The following is a 19,599-nucleotide window of genomic DNA, read 5'->3' on the forward strand; positions in this document are numbered from 1 at the left end:
AACATCTACCCTAGAGGAGGACGCGTGTCGTCACATCAGCGTCAATAACATCTACGGTATCAAATATAAACTATAGCACACAGGATCACTAACTACTCTTAACAGAATTATCCCGCCCAACTTCGTCTTCTACCTTTCTCGTCTCTTGAACAGATTGATTCTCATATTCTGGAAGATTCCTCTAATCTCTCTCTCAGAAAGTAAGCGAGTGAAGAAAAATGCAGTCAAATCTCCTCCTCCTACTCATCTCGATTACCGCCATAGCTATCTCGTCAACAACCTCCGCCACAACGATCGGAGTCACCTACTCGAATCCAGCGCCCATCTACGGCTCCGTTCCGATATCGCCGGAAAAAATCGCTGCGAAGGTCGTTGCGATGAATATTCAGGCGGTGAGGCTTCTCGACTCGAATCCGGAGATGATTCGCGCTTTCGCGGGCACCAACGTCGCTATCTTCCTCTCAATTCCGAATCCGATGGTTCCTCTCCTTGCTTCAAATCTTTCGTTCGCGTCGCTTTGGGTCTACCACAATGTGTTTGCCTTCTATCCGCGCACTAAGATCTCAGTGATCTCCGTCGGAGACGACGTGATTTCGTCGTATTCGCCCGACGATCCTCCTCTGTTTCTCCTCAGGGCGATGCAGAATGTTCAAAAATCTCTGGAGAATCTGGGAATCTTCAAGATATCGGTATCCACGACGTTTTCTTTCTCCAGCATCGTCCCAAAGGCTTTCCCTCCGTCGTCGGCGCAGTTCGAACAGGGCAACGGAGAAGCGATAATCAGGCCGATTCTGCAATTCCTTGAGAGAACCAACTCATCTTTCATGATCAAGATAGATCCCTACCAGATGTATAGATCCAGCTCTTCGATTACAATCGGATTTGCCATTTTCGAAACTTCACGTTTTAATTTCAGAGAGGATCTCGCCACCGGAGTTAGGTACCATAATCTCTTCGATATGATGGTTGACGCTGTGATAAGCTCCATGGCCGTCATGGGACACGAGAATATTCCGGTGATTGTGGCGGAGACTGGTTGGCCTAGCTCGGGAATCGATGCCGGTGAGATTGATGCGACGCCGTATTACAGTGGGCAATTTTTGCGGTCTTTGATTGGTCATCTGAGACGTGGATCTGGCACACCACTGAGGAAAGGAGGTCCCTCAGAGGTTTACATATTTGAGCTTGTTGACAAATATGATCCCGAGCAGCCAGTGACTAGTAGGAACTGGGGGATTCTGGATCACAGCTTGACTGACAAGTATCAGCTTTTGGGACTCAAAGACTCGGAGACTATCTTCGCAATCCTATTAACTGTCTTGGAAATATTTTTCTATCTTGCACTTTTCATGATCGCGAGCCACAGGTTTATTGGCTGGTACATTAGGAGGAATGATCCCCCAAGACCCATCAGAAGACACGTCAGAAGAAACTGAGAAACCTGCATTTTGTTTTTTTTTTTGAATAAGAGTTGATTTGTTCCTCGTCAGAAACTTGAAGTCCGGTTTGTTAAATTTTTCCATTTGTTGTTTGTTAAATAAATGAGTTGATTTGTTCATATGATATGTAGCTGCTATCGAGATATATGGATTAACAAGTCTTGGACCCCCTAAGTTTGGATTTTTACAAGTTTTCCTCATCTACATAATAAATATTAGCATAAGTCTCTCGTTTAACAAAACACTGATTTATTTTCGGCAAACTATATATATGAAAATGAAGACAGACCAAATCTAGACGTTATAGGATTACCAGTAGCAGAAATTGAAAACGGCCAAAAATAAAAGCCTTCCAAAAGAACTGTTACAATGGCAAAAGAAGACCAACCAATTGCCTCCAGCAACTCTGAAATTTGTTTACGGATATAAGTTTCCTCGTCTCCAAAAGTTGGAAGGTATATGGATATAAGTTTCCTCGTTTATGGATATAATATAAAAACTTAAAATAAAAGCATGAGAGGTATCTGGAGCGCAAGCGTGTTCATAGCTTGAGTGTTCGAGTCCCACAAAAAAAACAAAGCAAAAAAAAAAAAAGAATGCAATGGTAACGATAAATAATAATGCGACGGATAAATTAAGCACCAACATAATCACTCATAGTACTGCTTGATTTGGTCCCTGGACCCTATAGCCAATGTGATAACATCTGCAACGAGAAGCAAAAGGCAAAACATTGCCCAAAAAAAAAGCCAGAGTTTGCCGTTACCGCCCCATGAGTCCACAGTAGACTTACCAGGTAAACCGCAAAAAATACCGAGGGAAACGTTAAAAGCTACCATCATTGTCTGATTCTTTGTACTTGATAATCGGTGGATTATCAAGTACGTGGCGGCTTGGATTATGAAGACAGCGTGAAAGATCTGCACCCAGACTAGATGGCGGCAAAAGAAGATATATATCGATGACAATGGTCCTGGAGCCCACCATGAATAGGTTTCTTCGTCGAAGTACTTGCATATTGAGGTATCTTCTTCCATGAACCTCTGTTGTGAGAAGACGCAAGCCAGAATGTTGAAGACACTTACGAAGAGCCAACCCTTGATACTTGTGACCATACCGGCGCCGTCTTCTTCTAATTCGGCTTCGAATCTCTCGGCTCCGATGAATGCAGCTTTTGAAACACCCATCTCTAGCTTGGATTGCTCGTTATTGTCTAGCTGATTCGGCCAAGGAGACGGGAGGAGTGCGTCCATGTATAGCTTCTACTTTAATTTGCGGCTTTCTATGCATTAACTTATACAATCAATAAAAGTATTTATAGGTTTTTTGGGGTCTATCCCTAAGACCCTAGGTCGGTCTATAAACAAACAGCAAAAGTTGTTATGATAAGAATATATCATAGATACAGATGGTGATATTCACAAAGATTACACGAATATATCCTGATGTAAATAATTTTAAAAATGGTGCATTGCGGACATTTTTTATATGTATATGCCAAAATATTCTTATTTTCCTGATTCTCAAGTAGACCAAATCAACAATGAATGTAGAACATGGACAAAAATAAACATCCGAAAAAAATTAAAATCTAAGAACATAACAAATTACAAATGTGTACAAAAATCTATTAAGAAAATAACGAAAATTTTCCCAATTTTTGTTTTAGTACCTTTTCCTTTTTTTAAAAGATTTCCAAATTAATAATGCTAACAAGAGTATACTATAGAAAAAAATTGTAATTCAGAGAAACAAATGTGATGACCCTATGCTCATCCTATGTCCTTTATTGGTATGGATAAATTATTGATGAGTTTGTGTATTGAGATAATCATGTTGAAGATGATACAATTCTCAATTAGTGAAATTTACTTCAAGCCGACAAAACTAAGTTCTCTCGACTAGATACAAGATACTCATCAAGTTGCTATGTATCTCGGTTCTTGGGGTGGGCGTTTGGTTAGTTGTTGGGTTCATGGGTTTTGGATTATTAAATAAACCAAATAAAAAAGAAAGAATTAATTTCAAAAAGATACATTATTTATGTCTTTTTTATGAATTTCATTTTATTTGGTTCGGTTTGGTTGCACTAGGTTCGGTTTCCGTAATTCAGTTTGTTTGGTATATAAATATAACGTTACCAACTGATTAATTTATATATGTTGATTTGGTTTTGGTTTGGGGAGTTTCGGTTGGATTCAGATTTAGAACAATGAGTTCTTCCTTTAAGGTAACGGAATCATGCGCAACGGTGAGACCAGTCGGGAGGCGGGAAGTTCGATTGGTATTCGGTTCAGGCCGAACTGGTCAAGAAAATTGTCGGTACAATGCCGGTTCATTCCCAAGCAATTACAAGGCCCAATTGTCCACATGCGTGTTAGCTAGAAATATATATATTCATATCACATTTTCGTTAATAAAAGTTTAAAACAAACAAATGTTCAAATATAGATTATATCATTTTACAAAAATGTAGCTTATATAATAATTATTCTTAGGATGGCTTTTTTGGGTCTAATAAGTTGCCTAAGGAACAAGGTTTCTTGTTGGGTAAATATTCTATGGAAGAAAATAAAGGAAGAAGAAAAAACTATACATGTTAGATTTATCATGTTTTGAGGTTTGACAAAAGAATTATTATCCACTTGGAGTGACCTTATCCTAATACGTATAAATTTATTTCTATGACAAAAAATACTCCATATTTTTAATAGTTTCATCGTTGTCATCTGCTATGACCTGGCAACAAACAAATATTATTTTGATTAGGCGAACGTTAAATATTAACACAAATAGGTTATATTCAAAGTGTATATATATGGATTCTTGACTGCATGAGTAGTGAAAACGACCAATCTCTATTTATTTTTTATTTTTTTGTAACAAGGGTTCTAGTTTTTCTTTCGAGTTGTCATTGTATGGCCTTCATGATGAGTTGGCTTTTGCTTCTTGATTTTTATAAACAAAAAAATCAAAAGATCCATATTTTAATATTTTCAATATTTTTATAACATTTTGTTTGACAGCAATATTTGATACATAATTTCCTAACAGTGTCTTTTCCCCAAAAAAAAAGAGTGGTAGTAAATATCGAAGCCTCGAAGGTACCACCATTCTAATGTTGTGAGGTTAGCAAAGGTATATTAAAAATTGGCTGAGGTTGATTGGTCGGCACCGGCGGAGATCGGGTGACCGGCATCACCTCTGCGCGTAAGGCTTTTCTTTTTTTAATTATAAAGTCTAAAACGACCAATCGTTTTATTATAAATAGGATAATAAATACCAAAAAAGACATGTGATTTTAAATATTCCACTGAGAAAAATAAAAAAGGCTAACATAGAAGCATAAAAAATTAAAACCGGGGGCGGAGTCCCCTTAATTTATTAAAAATCTTGAAAAAAAAAAAAAACCAACTACAAACGAACATCTCTAGGACGGGCAAAACCGCTCTCATCCATAAGGAGCATAAAGAAACCATAGCCCACCCATGTCCATCTTAGAAGGTTATTTTTATATCTATGTAAGACTATATATATGATGATTGTTGAGCCCAAAAGAAAGAAGATAAAGTAATATTGTATTTCTATGACTATGATTATACGGAAAGTTTGCATGCATAAAAAAATAAAATGTATATGTATCCTGGTCGTTTGTGCCTATTCACATGCGAAATGGACCCAATGTCGTGTTGAAATGATGAGTTTAAAAAATTTAAATAAATAACAGTAATGTAAAAGTATAAGTTATTTTCTTATAATATGCTTTAAACTTCCTTTTTATTATTCCTTTAGTGTTCATCTTCGAGCTTTAAATTCGCGTGCCAAGTTCAAAACTCAGAATTATTTCGTATAATGATATTTAATACAAGAGAAACATTGCTCAAAATATAATTGCTGGTGGCATCTCACGACCGGATCTTTAATTCTCGCCTTAAAATTTCGTAGTAACTCTGTCTTTCCTCAAACCTCTGTGGCTCTCTGTCTCCTTCCTCTTCTTCTTCTTCCTCTTCATCTCGTCTACGCATACTGTAAAATCAGAAATCTCCACGAAACTCGATTCTATAAATCAAATTCGATAAAGCAAAAAGCAAATAAAAAGAAAAGGTATAGAGAGAGAGAGACGCTAGCTATTAACACAGCGCACATCTCCTTTCACTATAATAATTCAATTTTTTTGCTTCCTTTTCTTTTTCTTTCCTTTTCATGTTTTCTTGCTCCTGATCTCTCTCTCTCTCCATTTCTTTCTCCTTCACAGTGCTACTCGGAGATCTATCTATTCAGGTACGATGGGTTTTGTATGGATCAGCTGATTTTCGATTCATATCTTTATTTTCCTGCTCATGAAATGGAATCCCTGATTGGTTTTACTTGAATCGGGTTTTCTCGATCTGCTTCGTGCTTGATCTCGCTTAATTGGTTTGTTTGTTTTTTTTCCCTTTTGGTTTTTTATTTATGTCATTTGTAGCTGTGCATTATCGGTTCTGTATCAGCTTTGATTATTTCCTGGTAATCGTTTAAGTTTAGTTTTATCAATATTAAGGCTTATAGAGCCTTAGCCGTTTAGAATGAAGAACAAGTAGCTGATGAAGTAGGCTAAGGCAAATATTGAATGTTGTGGAGAGCTTGAAACCCAGAAAAAGAAAAAAGAGGTGCAGTATGCAAAGGGAGAGAATCTGGGAGTGTATATCAGGTTTGACTAACAATAATATTGCAAAGCTGGGTCATTGCTTCATGTCTTGGAGTTTTATTGTGAAGCAAGTGGTTTGTGATCACTATAACGTGAAATGTTCGAGTAATCTCATGGAAATTAAGGATATTCCCGTGATCACTATAAGGAAGCATAGGCTAGTATTCCATCTTGATGCTATCCTAGTTAATATATGACTGTCATTTTAGACATTCAATTATAGAAGCTTGAACTCTTTGTTGCTCTTTAGTTTTTTTGAAAGGCTCCTCTTTGCCCCTTTTATATGAATCTTATTGCTTGCACAGCATTATCTCCAGTCGCCAATTTCAGCATATAAACAATCTCTTACCTTTTTATTTTTCCACTTGTTCATTGTTCTTGGCAGGTAGTTTATGTATTTTTCACTTGAAGGAAAAGATTTACCATTATATAGAAAATGTCTGGGTCAACAAAAGTATTGGATCCTGCATTTCAAGGAGCCGGGCAGAAACCGTATCCTTTACAATCTTTATCTTTCCGCTTTGCTTAAATATTAGATGTCAGGAGAGCAATAGAATTGTTTCCTGCTGATTAATGGAAAAGTACAGAGAGGAAAATGCAATTTCTTGTGGGTGTCGCTTTTGCATGCAATAGTTTTCTTGGTATTGCTGAATGTTTTACTGCTGTCTGAGCCCCGAGGTGTTGAACTTAACTTTACTTAGAGGAACTGAAATCTGGAGAATCGAAAATTTTCAACCAGTTCTAGTGCCGAAGTCTGAACATGGAAAGTTCTATATGGGAGATACCTACATTGTCTTGCAGGTTTGGGGTTTCCTCCACTGTTATTTTCTCCTCTTTATATATGCACATCAAGAGAAATATTATAAGATAATGACTTGATTTTAGCTTACAGACAGAAGAACATACTTTCTTGTCTGATCATATGTATAAAATAAATGCCGCTTATTATCTTTTATCTGTGCAGACAACACAGAATAAAGGGGGTGCTTATCTATTTGATATACATTTTTGGATTGGTAAAGATACAAGCCAGGTATCTGCTTTCGAAATTTTTGACATGACAGGATGTATTATGTTCTAAGTTTGTGTAAGAAAAGTAAAGGTGAATCGTCGTTGTTATTAATGCGATTGATGATTCTAGGATGAAGCTGGAACAGCAGCTGTGAAGACAGTTGAACTTGATGCAGCTCTTGGAGGTCGCGCTGTCCAGCACCGTGAAATTCAAGGTCATGAATCTGACAAATTCTTGTCTTACTTCAAGCCTTGCATTATACCTCTAGAGGGTGGTGTTGCGTCTGGATTTAAAAAACCCGAGGAGGAGGAGTTTGAAACCCGGTTGTATACCTGCAAAGGGAAACGTGCTGTTCACTTGAAGCAGGTTTCTTTTTCTGCTAATCTTTGGAAGTGACGTGCTCTCTTCGCATGAGTGTTTACTATATATTTGAGCTTATCTGTTTTCTTGGTGTAGGTTCCTTTTGCTCGCTCATCACTGAATCATGATGATGTGTTTATCTTGGATACCAAGGAAAAGATTTATCAGTTTAATGGTGCAAATTCAAATATCCAAGAGAGAGCGAAAGCATTGGTAGTAGTTCAATATTTGAAAGACAAGTTTCATGAAGGAACTTGTGATGTTGCTATTGTTGGTAAGTTGTACTAGACTCAATTACAGTTGGATGCTTGATGCTCATGCATTGTGGTACTCATGCATTTATAATATTTTCCTTGCATAACAGATGATGGAAAATTAGATACAGAATCAGATTCTGGCGCGTTCTGGGTCCTCTTTGGGGGTTTTGCACCAATAGCAAGGAAAGTAGCTAGTGAGGATGACATTATTCCGGAGACAACTCCACCTAAGCTTTATAGGTACTTATCTCCCTTTTTATCTGGCTCTGCTCTGTTGGTTTTTTATATGCTTTCTGCTCTAAACACTGTTGTAAACGCTACCCTGATGGCCTGACAGTAATTTCTTTTGCTATATATCACCCTTTTTTGGCCTTATTGTATGGAAGTTGATTAATTTTTGCCCTTTTTTAGTATCACTGATGGTCAGGTGGAATCTATGGGCGGGGTGTTATCCAAATCTATGCTGGAAAACAGTAAATGCTACCTATTGGACTGCGGTTCTGAGGTATTTATCTGGGTTGGCCGAGTAACTCAAGTCGAAGAGAGGAAAACTTCCATCCATGCTGCTGAGGTAAAACTGGAATCGTCTAATTTGCTTAGCCTTGGAGTATCGCTGAGCATTGGTTCTCATTTTTACCTTCCTCTTCAGGATTTTGTTGCTAGTGAAAATAGGCCTAAGGCAACACGCATAACCCGTGTTATCCAAGGTTATGAGCCCCATTCGTTCAAGTCGAACTTTGACTCTTGGCCATCAGGCTCGGCAACTCCTGCTAACGAAGAAGGACGAGGAAAAGTCGCCGGTAAAGATTGCTTTGATACTCAAAAAAAAATAAGAAAAAAATATGAGTGATTTTACTTATCCCTGACTTACTTTATTGCTTTGCGATGTTCTAGCATTACTTAAGCAACAAGGTGTTGGGTTAAAAGGCCTGTCAAAAAGCACACCGGTGAATGAGGATATTCCACCATTGCTTGAAGGGGGTGGAAAGTTGGAGGTCTGTTGTGTCTCCTGACTTGTTATGCTGTTATTTGCTAATTCTAATTGGTTATTTTCATCCGAACTCATTAAGTGCATGTAATTAGGTTTGGTACATTGATGGCAAGTCCAAGACTCCTCTGTCCAAAGATGATGTCGGAAAACTCTATTCCGGGGACTGCTATTTGGTCCTTTATACCTACCATTCTGGTGAAAGGAAAGAAGACTACTTCTTGTGCTGTTGGTTTGGAAAGAGTAGTATTCAGGTAATAATGGGAAAAAGTGCATCTTTAGTATTCATATTATATAAAAACAAATCTCTTTGTTTTAGTTGACTTCCTTTGTATTTTTAGCTTCACGATTAGTAACTGCAAAGAGGATGCTAAGACATTTAGTGTATTGACTAAGCCGGCATGTTTTAGCTTCTTCCTAATGTATGATTTTTTTCTTCTGTTTGGGGTATCGCCTTTAAGGGGCAATATGTTGTAAAATGAATATGTGTGAATGTGCTGTAGTTTTGCTCTTTTGTTATTGGGGGCGACTGTTAGTATTGTATTTTATTGTTATGAGCTGTTTCCTCTCGAATTTTGAGGTAGCGCAAATTTTGGGTACATATTGTGATGAATTTCTGTATTTATATGAACATGTCCAACTTTTAGCGATCTAAATTTTGTTTTCTCCCAAGTGTAGGAGGATCAAGAAACAGCAGTTCGTCTGGCAAGCGCAATGACTAATTCGTTGAAAGGAAGACCAGTGCAGGTAACATATGATTTGTTATTGTAAGCAATGGCTACCAGCACGAAAAGATTGTTGAATAACTTGATCTTCTCGCAGGCCCGTATATTTGAGGGTACAGAGCCTCCACAATTTGTTGCCCTTTTTCAACATATGGTGGTCCTTAAGGTATTTGTTTTGATTGTTAATGAAAGCTGATTGTTTCTGCAAGACAATGTATTGATAATCGATATGGTTACATTAATTTTTAGGGTGGTTTGAGCTCTGGTTACAAAAATAGTATGACAGGGAAAGGTTCACCTGAAGAAACCTACACGCCGGATTCAATTGCACTTATTCAAGTGTCTGGCACTGGAGTTCACAATAATAAGGCATTACAAGTTGAAGCGGTACGTGTCTACCTTCATTTCTCTCTTTCTAAGTGTTTTTCCTACTTTTACACAAAACTTGGCTATCTATTCGTGAAATGATACAATTTTTGAATAAGAATGCGTGGTTGTTGTTTTAAGAACACATACATTACTCTTTGGTTTTATTATTTGTCGCATATTCTCTCTGACATTTGTGTTTCTGCAGGTGGCAACTTCTTTGAATTCTTATGATTGCTTCCTTCTACAATCTGGTACTTCCATGTTCCTATGGAACGGAAACCAAAGTACGCATGAGCAACAAGAACTGGCTGCCAAGGTTGCTGAATTCTTAAAGGTAGTTTCGATAATATTATCTTTCATTTTAGTTTAGATGAAACTGTTCCAAGTATATGCTGTACAACTTTGTACGAGGCTTATAAGACTATTTTTTTTCTTCATATCACAGTTCTTTTATTGGTAAATTTAATTATCTTCTCTCTTGCTAAGTCAGCCTGGGATTACTATCAAGCACGCCAAGGAGGGAACGGAGAGCTCATCCTTTTGGTTTGCACTTGGGGGAAAACAGAACTTCACCAGCAAGAAGGTTTCCTCTGAGACTGTCAGGGATCCTCACTTGTTCTCCTTTTCATTCAAAAGAGGTGATTTATGTGGAACATCAATTATTAGGGTCAAAGAATCTCCAATATAGGGGTCATATTGATTCTTATTTTTATTTATGGCACTATTATCTGATAAGTGGAAAATGGTCTATGTTTTAACTTGTTGATAAACTTGCATATTCTAACTTTGTCTTCTTCTTTCCAATGGGTCTACATGGATCGTCAGGGAAATTTCAGGTGAGAATTTAGAAAAAAAATATCCAACTTTAAAAAGAAAAAAAAATCTTGATGCGCGGATGTTTTAACATTACTTTGCACAGGTTGAAGAAATTCACAACTTTGATCAAGATGACCTCTTGACGGAAGATATGCACTTACTAGACACTCACGCTGAAGTTTTTGTCTGGGTTGGTCAATGTGTGGACCCCAAAGAAAAGCAAACTGCCTTTGAGATTGGCCAAGTAATATGCTTCATCAGTTTTACTTCTCAGCATAAGTTATCCATTGGTTTCTCCTTTTCTATCTTGTTTGCTCATTGTATAGTTTTGCGCAGAGATACATAGATTTGGCTGGTTCCCTGGAAGGCTTGTCTCCAAAAGTTCCACTATACAAAATCACTGAGGGGAATGAACCGTGCTTCTTCACCACTTATTTTTCGTGGGATGCTACTAAAGCCACTGTAAGGTCTTCTGCCAAAAGATGCTAAGTTAACTCTTATTGTCATCAACTTTTCTGTTAACTTCTCGCTTATTTTTCTCATTAAATTTAGCTTTGGTTTTTTTACCTGTAATACAGGCGCAAGGAAATTCCTTCCAGAAGAAGGCAGCATTATTACTTGGTACACACCATGTTGTGGAGGTAAACACTTACTTTAGATTCTTACTGTGAAAAGTTGGAGATACCACATACCTGTGTTTTCTGCTTCCTTGCTTTTGTCTAATAGTAGCAGATAAAGGACAGATGTGACTGATGGAAAAACTGCTGTTGATGCCTCTCCTTTGTAAATACAGTATATTACATTCCTGAAATGTCGGTGTATGATTTACCCTTTCCGCTGCAGGATCAGTCTAGCAGCGGGAACCAAGGGCCAAGGCAAAGGGCTGCTGCTCTAGCTGCCTTGACTTCTGCATTTAATTCTTCTTCCGAAAGGACAAGCTCTCCGGTAAATAGACTAAGCTTAAGTTTTGGTGTCTACTAGTGTCCCAAGTCCCTGATCTGTTGACTGAAATGCTCATTGACTTAACTGCAGAGCCGGGACAGATCAAATGGAAATCAAGGTGGTCCAAGACAAAGGGCTGAAGCTTTAGCGGCATTATCATCCGCATTCAATTCTTCACCATCATCAAAGTCGCCTCCACGAAGACCAGGATTGACAAGTCAGGCGTCACAAAGAGCAGCAGCAGTGGCTGCTCTCTCGCAAGTTCTCACTGCTGAGAAGAAGAAATCAGATGATACCAGCCCTTCCGGTAAGTTGTTTAGCAGTTTTGATCTAGTGCATACGAGTTAAACATCCGTAACTACGAAAACAGACAAGACACGATAACCTAGGAAACAAAAGTAAAAAAAAAAAAATGTAGAATTTGGTATCTGCTGAAATGAACTCTATATACAAGCCTAGACTCTAGTCCTTTATCTTGCCATATCTTGAACTGTTCAATCACTTGATCGTGAGCTTGTTTTTTTCATTTTTTTTGGTAATGGTTCGAATACGCTGATAACACTGTATGTGCGGTTATAGCTGAAGCTAAAGATGAGAAAGCCTTCTCAGAAGTGGAGGCATCCGAAGAATCTACCGAAGCCAAGGAAGAAGAGGAAGTTTCACCCGCACCCGTAGCAGACGCGGGTGCTGAGGAAGCAGCAGCAAAGCAGGATGATGATTCTGAAGCAGAAACAACTGGAGCAACCTTCACCTACGAACAGCTACAAGCGAAATCCGAGAAACCAGTGAGAGGAATTGACTTCAAACGCAGAGAGGTGAGTGAATCAGTTGAGCAAAACTACCCTTTTAATTTGAGCATAAATTGTCGGTTATCTTATCCCTCAAACCGATCCATCAGGCTTACCTGTCTGAGGAAGAGTTCAAGACTGTATTTGGGATAGAGAAAGAAGCATTCTACAAATTGCCTAGGTGGAAGCAAGATATGCTCAAGAAGAAATTCGACTTGTTCTAAGAATTCTCCAAAACATTCCAGGCGGGAAGCATCGTGATCTTCCAATTCAGATACAGTAAGAACAAAGACACGATTTGTCATTGTGTTACTGGTTACGTGGTGACCTCAATGCTGCAGCTTTGAAGACGATGACCACTTCATTTTTTCTTTCTTTATAAACAAAAAAAAACAAAAAAAGTCAGTTTCCCTTTATTGTTTTGGTTTATCAGAAAGAATGATCTATCATGGGTGGTGGGTTTGGATTTTAGGTTTTGGGTTTGATTCTTCCTATTCTTATCACGGTGATGTGTTTTTGTAATCATTGATTGATCACAAACTGGTGTTCTTTTCTTTCTTGTTTTTTTTTTGGGGGCCAGGACAGTTGTGTGGTGGTGGTTAGTAAATTCTTTGATTTGGATTTTCACATTACTTGATTATAAGACCAATGTCTACTTGTAAACTCATGAAACTTCAATGTATCAGTGTTTATGCGTTTGACAATTTAGACACGCCATTTAATTTAGTTGTTCTACCTCTATGTGTATACAGTATATATATGTTATAGTTTATCGGTGAAGTTGTATTAGTACATAACAGAATTATAATTTCTACATTGCACATACATTCTTTGACAATTAAATTTAAACTGGCAACTATATATCCCATAATTAATCTTGTTTTCTATTTATAAATTCTAGTTACCTAACGAAACTAGAGCAGCCTATAATGTATGTTTGTTGAATTTAGATGTACTTGAATTCTCTTTCAAAATCATGAAAGTGGCTATCAAAGAAAGGGAATTACAGAGCAACAACCACATTTATGTCTGACCTGGTCTCCACCAATTTGGTATCTTTTTCTTATCTTTCTCTTTTTTTTTTTTTACTGTGCAACAAATCAAGGGAACAAATTACATGTAGTTGGGAATCAGAATGATTACATCTAAATTGCATTGTTTTTCCCGCGTGATGATTAATAATGAAACACACAGAAGATCTGTTGAATCAAATAAAAGTATGAAGACAGACTATATTTGAGACTTTGCCTACGCGATTATTTGAGACTTTTGCTTTTGCCTAAACGAACTGCACTTATACGAATCGCATTAAACGTTATCTAACAAAAATCGTTTAAATTTTAAAAACAATAAAACTAAAATTTCAAAACTCGTTTTATCTTGTAGTTTGTAAACATTACTTGAAAAAAAAAAAAAAATCATCGTTAATCTGACGTTGGTCTTGGAAAACGGACATAAAAGTCTTACTGTAGAATTTACGTACGGAGTATGAGTACTTTTGGCTGAGCAATAGAAACCAAACGAACAACGTTTTAAGCCGAGAGGCTGATCATTGAGAGCAGCCATATTATAGTGACATATATTAGTCTTGCACGAACTCTCCCGGGTTAGAGGGCCCACACTTCGAAAGGAAAAACGAAACTCGAATCACGAATGGTTTATTGACACGTGTATGAAAAACGATTGTCGGTTCCTTTTTCACCGGCTCATTATTTTTTATGATGTGAATATAGTACTTTTGTTTCTTAAGGATACTTTTTTATAGATGAAAATAAGAAAATTGAAAGAAAGACTAGTAAACAATGATTCTTTAGAAATCAACATATTATAAACCTCACGTTTCTTCTCTTCTTTTACCTCCACAAATATATATTCCAATAAGTTAACTAACGAATATTTTTTTATATAAAGAACTAACGAATATTATTGAATAAACAAGATGCATTTTAGCAAGGAGTATGTTATGTTATTGTTAATTTAGTAGTTATAATTTTTTTTCATCCTTTAGATCATGTAACATAAACTTCCAATTTCCAAACTATGTAGTAGTAGGTTAATGGTTTTCATTTCTTGAAAAGTTATTGTATACATATATATACATATATATACATATATATATATGTTCATTCCAAATAATTTTTTTTTTCAAATGCGAAATATTTAACTACTTCAGTCAATCAAAATAATGTTATATTTTAGATTCATTAAGAAAATCAGCGAGTGGACTAGTCCAGTGGCTACAATTACATAAAGAAATTAATTGGATAATAAAATTTACATCACCCGCAATTTTTAAATTTTTGATTAAAAAAATCATAACCCTCCGTTGTCAATTGCCAAAGTATTTCTTTTCAAAGTTTAACTATTATTTTCTGCAAGCTCCTTCGTGAATTCAATAAATGAATATTTATAAGTTTGTCACTTGTCAGTGTTTTACTATTAAAGACATATAAAGCCGCGACTGCGCGAGCTTTAAAGCTCTAACCTTTATTTTAATATATCTTTTTTTATTAAAGTTAGTTTCTCTTTTTTTTTCTTTTTTTTTTTTGACATAACTACGTAAGTTAGTTAATTCTTCTCCTTCTTAAGAAATTCTTAATTAAGAACATGAAAAATAAAAAGTAGTCTAAGGTTGGAAGCACCACACACGCATTGCTGGCTTGCAATATAAGATCATTAGAAAACTCCAATATCAGATTAAAGGGGTTTTCTATTGCAAATATAATGTGTTTGTTACTTGATTCCTGAATTGTATATTTAAGATTAAAACGAATAAATATTAAAGCCGTTGAGATTATAGAAAAGGAAAAAGCAAAGCACGCTTGTTTGGGTAAATGGGAATTCTTGGCTTCTAAATGAAGACACTGTGTTAAGAATTAGTTAAATTCATACTCCTTGAAACAAATCCCCACCTTTTATTTTTTTTTTATATTTCCTCCTTTGTTTTATTTTGTTGTTCATATCTCTTCGCAACCTCACGCTTTTAATGTGTGTGGACAATACAAAGATACTGACTTCATCTATATCCAAAACAATTATTGTTATACGTCCCTTATAATAATGTTATATTTCATCTAAAAATGTGTGACTCGATATAAACTTAATATTATTTGAATATCGCCAAATTTTATCAATCTCTATTATTTAGTGTGAATAACTGACAAACATTCAATGATTTAACTAAATGTTATATTTTTACGAAACTTGATCAATTGGGCTAAGTTTTGACATAACAACAAATAATGCATTAAACAAAACAAAAAAAAGATGATAAATAACAAGTGACTATAATGAGTGGAGATAAAAAGTTTCAACCGAATCAAAGTGATTAGATGATGAGCTTTTTCGTGTTATGTTTATGTCACCCTTTGAGGCTCTTGTGATAATTGGTAAGATTGAGAATCCGATTCCAACGATGAATCTCGTGATGGCATTATTGTTCTGTTAAAATAATAGTTTCAATAATTGTAGAAAGACGCTTTCAAAAAGTTTTAGTGTTAGACAAAAATAAAAGTGGGACAAATTGACCTTAACCAGCTCAAAAGATCATGTAAACACATGCGACGTGTGTCGTTAAAACAAGATTTTTAAAAATAAAATAATTAAAATTTCTAATTATGAAACATGTGATATCATCATAACTCATAAGTTACTTGTCCTCCTTTCCGAGTCTGATTAATTAGCGGAGTCATAGGTTATCGTGGTATGTCACTTTAGTTTTGTTTTTGAAATTGTTAGCAATAGCATAATAGTAGCTAGACATTCTCTCCCTTTCCTAATGGTTGTAGAATAGATATCTAAAATTATGGCACTAAAAATCTCAAATATTAATACAAACAATATTTTTTAGTAAACGATAAGTTGTAAGAATCGATTCGTATTTTTGTCGTACAGGTTTTAAACCTTTCCAAAAAGTTATGGTATATATGAAAGACAGTAAGAACATGTCCATCAGGAGTTTTTCAAGAGTTTATGGCACAGGTTTTAAGACGAAATTCAATAAAATATATAATTTTAAAAATAGAGGTTCATAGTATAGGTTCTTCCTGACGAACCTGAAGAACTCAGGTTCATCCAGGTTCATCACACGTGGAGCATCTTGATTAGTCCAAAAAAATAATTTTCGAATTTAAAAAAATAAAAAATAAAATCCAAAAAAAAATATTATTATATTTGGATAAACCCCTTTCTCAGGATTGTTGGATTGTCTCTATCAAATAGAGCGATTTTCTGGGCGATGAGGGCGATTTTCTGGGCGATTTTTGAATTGCTCTTTCAAATCAAATCGTTTCTGGAATTTGAAGCGGTTTGTTCGTCAATCGATGGTGTAGTGGGGCGGTTAATCCACGATCTCACTTTCCCATCTTCCATTTCCATAGTGGGTTTTCAGATCTGCTATGAGGAATTCGTGGAGGGTAACCACCGCATACTTTTTCTATATATTCTGATCTATTTGCATCGTCATTTAAATCACATATCTGCAACTACTAATCAAAATTTCTCTTGTATCTGCTTTTTAAACATTTCAATGGCGGACAACTTGCGGAGGGCAATCCAAGACATTAACTTGGGTGTCGATGATGAACCTATTCTTTTACCGGTGGAAGCGTGTCAAGCGGCGGCGAGAGTTAACCAATACTCCCTGATTGGACGTGCCTTGATTCCGAGGAAGCAAAACATCCGGACGATTGTCGCAACTTTTCCCCGTCTTTGGGGTTTGTCCGGAATCATCTCTGGCAGAGTGGTGGAGCGCAGGCGATTCCAATTTGTGTTCCCGTCGGAGGAGTTGATGCAGTCAATCCTTAACCGTGGTCCTTGGGCGTTTAACGACCGTATGCTGATTATCCAAAGGTGGACACCGGATCAGACAGAAATGGATCTCAATTGCATTCCTTTCTGGGTCCAAATCCGTGGGATCCCTCTCCAATTCCTTTCCACGACGGTTATCAGACACATAGCAGATCGTTTGGGACATGTCATTGCGGTGGATTTCAACCCAGAAGCAGCGGCGGCGGTGGAATTTGTGCGAGTTAAAATTAACTGGAATGTTGATTCTCCTCTGAAGTTCCAGAAGAATTTTCAGTTCACGCCTGGTGTCAACACCCTTCTACGTTTTCAATACGAGCGGTTAAGGGGGTTTTGTGATATCTGTGGCTTGTTAACACATGATTCCGGCGCTTGTGTTCTTCAAGCACCTAATGAAAATGCTCCGGATGGGCCACCAGGGGATGATAATAATGATGATGACATGAATGAAGATTTTCAGGAGAATGCACATGGTGACCAGGAACAACCTCACGAGGATAATGAAGCAAATGATGTGGCGATGGATGGATAAAATGATGACCAATCTGAAGAAGAGGGGGGTCCAAATGAAGAAGAATATCTTCCTTTCAATGATGACAATTTCCATATCAGTCTCGCGGATTTTGTGAGGGACCGAACAAAGTTTGTGGGTCCTAATGCAAAGAAGAGGAAGGAGGCATTCTTGGCTACTCTTTTCGAGAATCCATCTAGTGGAACATCCAATGATGGTGTAGAAGGTTCAAGGGCAAATGAAGATGCATGACGAGATTAGGGTCTGGATGATAATGAACCTGGAGGTGATAAAGATGGTGCGTCTGCACAAATGGGTACCAAAGCTGATTTGGCGAGTCTTGAAGACTATGAGAGGGAGATGATACCCCGGTATGGCTTGCAAGAGGTAATGCGTAGGAATCGTTTTGTGGAGAATTTACTTGCTGATTATGAGCCTGTCATCCCTACAACACCAAACACAGGAGGTGCTGTTGGACCTAACGTTGAAGATACAGTGGAGGAGTGGTCCACTGTTGGGTCACTGATGCAATATGGGAGCTTCCTGAACAGTGGCTCTACGGTTCAGTCAGAACGGGAGTCCACACAACCCCTCACTAAAGGTGCAGGTAAAAGAATCTTTACTAGTGATGTCTGCCTTGATGAAATGGATAATGCTGACGCAGACCAGGTTTCTAAACGCTTACGCTTGGAAGAGGAAGTTGTTGACAAACATGTCCAGGAGGGGGACAACCACGTTCGAGAGGAGAATGCTTTACGGAAGCTGCAAGCTGACTACAGCAACTGTGTCGAAGACCTGTTCGACACTCCACTTCTCAGAGGCGCGGTGGGCCCGAATCCACCAAAGGTTCCATGAGGGTTGAAGTTTGGAACTGTCGAGGCTTAGGACAGCGCCTGACAGTTCGACGTCTACAGGAGATGCAGAGGGTGTATCTCCCTGACTTGCTGTTCTTGGTGGAAACAAAACAAAACAATGACTATGTTAGAGATATCGCAGTACTATTAGGTTATGATGCAATGCAAATAGTCCCACCAGAAGGTCTTAGTGGTGGTCTCGCTGTATTTTGGAAAAGTTATATTTCTGTTACTTGTATTTCCGCAGATGCAAGACTTGTAGATCTTTTTATTGAATTCAAATCATTCAAGTTTTACTTGTCTAGTATTTACGGAAATCCAATACCTCGTCTAAGGCATTATCTTTGGGAGAAACTACAACGTCTATCTCTTACTAGAACTGGATCGTGGATGATGTGTGGGGATTTCAATGAAATCCTCACTCCGGATGAGAAGTGGGGTGGCCGAGTAAGGAATGCAAGCAGCTGTGCAGGTTTCAAAACAATGTTGCAGGTATGTGGAATGTCTGATCTCAAGTCATCGGGAAATCCGTTTAGCTGGGTGGGTAAACGTAGAAATGAGGTGGTGGAATGTTGTTTGGATAGGGTACTTGTTAACTCGGAATGGAAAAATGAATATCCGGCATCACAAATGGAATTCCTCGATCTAGCAGAATCAGATCATAGACCTATGATTGTTAACATAGAGTATGAGGAGAAGAAACGACAAGGTTTATTTCGATATGATAAAAGGCTTTATCATAATGAAGACTTTGTGGATGCAGTTCTCTTTTCTTGGCAGCACAGGAATAACCAAAATTACCGATTGTCTGACAAGCTGATTAAATGCAGGGCGACAATGGCTCAATGGAAGAAGAGGAATCGTACAAACGCAGCAGAAAGGATACAAAGTCTACGAAACCAGATTGATGAAAAACTTCGAGATGCTACTGTGCAGGTATCAGAAATCCATAGGCTTAAAAAGGATTTGGGTGATGCTTATTATGCTGAGGAACAGTTCTGGAAACTAAAAAGCCGTAATAAATGGTTACAAGCAGGGGATCGTA

General features: G+C 37.3%; 3 protein-coding genes across 3 annotated transcripts; all 3 read left to right on the plus strand.

Moving 5' to 3' along the window:
- The first annotated feature begins 218 nt into the window (after nucleotides 1-218).
- LOC18019954 (glucan endo-1,3-beta-glucosidase 7) lies at nucleotides 219-1,436 on the plus strand. The gene has a single exon (XM_006402817.1). It carries the CDS (start codon nucleotides 219-221, stop codon nucleotides 1,434-1,436), a length of 1,218 nt encoding a protein of 405 aa, XP_006402880.1.
- Nucleotides 1,437-5,331: 3,895 nt separating this feature from the next.
- On the plus strand, nucleotides 5,332-13,087 carry LOC18019955 (villin-3). Its single transcript, XM_006402818.2, has 25 exons — nucleotides 5,332-5,543; nucleotides 5,695-5,720; nucleotides 6,512-6,618; nucleotides 6,828-6,927; nucleotides 7,091-7,159; nucleotides 7,268-7,504; nucleotides 7,595-7,772; nucleotides 7,863-7,995; nucleotides 8,167-8,326; nucleotides 8,405-8,555; nucleotides 8,650-8,750; nucleotides 8,839-8,997; nucleotides 9,422-9,490; nucleotides 9,566-9,634; nucleotides 9,718-9,855; nucleotides 10,043-10,171; nucleotides 10,328-10,475; nucleotides 10,663-10,673; nucleotides 10,757-10,897; nucleotides 10,990-11,115; nucleotides 11,232-11,294; nucleotides 11,497-11,598; nucleotides 11,686-11,902; nucleotides 12,175-12,410; nucleotides 12,494-13,087. The coding sequence occupies exons 3-25, from the start codon at nucleotides 6,563-6,565 to the stop codon at nucleotides 12,605-12,607; spliced, it is 2,907 nt and encodes a 968-aa protein (XP_006402881.1). The 5' UTR covers nucleotides 5,332-5,543; nucleotides 5,695-5,720; nucleotides 6,512-6,562; the 3' UTR covers nucleotides 12,608-13,087.
- A 3,824-nt stretch (nucleotides 13,088-16,911) lies between these two features.
- Nucleotides 16,912-17,721, plus strand: LOC112087148. Its single transcript, XM_024157165.1, has one exon. It carries the CDS (start codon nucleotides 16,912-16,914, stop codon nucleotides 17,719-17,721), a length of 810 nt encoding a protein of 269 aa, XP_024012933.1.
- Nucleotides 17,722-19,599: the final 1,878 nt, after the last annotated feature.

The sequence above is a fragment of the Eutrema salsugineum genome, unplaced genomic scaffold (assembly GCF_000478725.1).
Source record: "Eutrema salsugineum unplaced genomic scaffold, Eutsalg1_0 scaffold_19, whole genome shotgun sequence".
Taxonomy (NCBI): domain Eukaryota; kingdom Viridiplantae; phylum Streptophyta; class Magnoliopsida; order Brassicales; family Brassicaceae; genus Eutrema; species Eutrema salsugineum.

Excerpts from the sequence above, each read along its gene's own strand:
- LOC112087148 (XM_024157165.1), top strand. The coding sequence starts at position 16,912 with ATGGCGGACAACTTGCGGAGGGCAATCCAAGACATTAACTTGGGTGTC.
- LOC18019954 (XM_006402817.1), top strand. The coding sequence starts at position 219 with ATGCAGTCAAATCTCCTCCTCCTACTCATCTCGATTACCGCCATAGCT.
- LOC18019955 (XM_006402818.2), top strand. The coding sequence starts at position 6,563 with ATGTCTGGGTCAACAAAAGTATTGGATCCTGCATTTCAAGGAGCCGGG. Across the intron at positions 7,505-7,594 it reads GTGCTGTTCACTTGAAGCAG|GTTCCTTTTGCTCGCTCATC; the intron begins GTTTCTTTTTCT and ends TTCTTGGTGTAG. Across the intron at positions 12,411-12,493 it reads TTGACTTCAAACGCAGAGAG|GCTTACCTGTCTGAGGAAGA; the intron begins GTGAGTGAATCA and ends CCGATCCATCAG.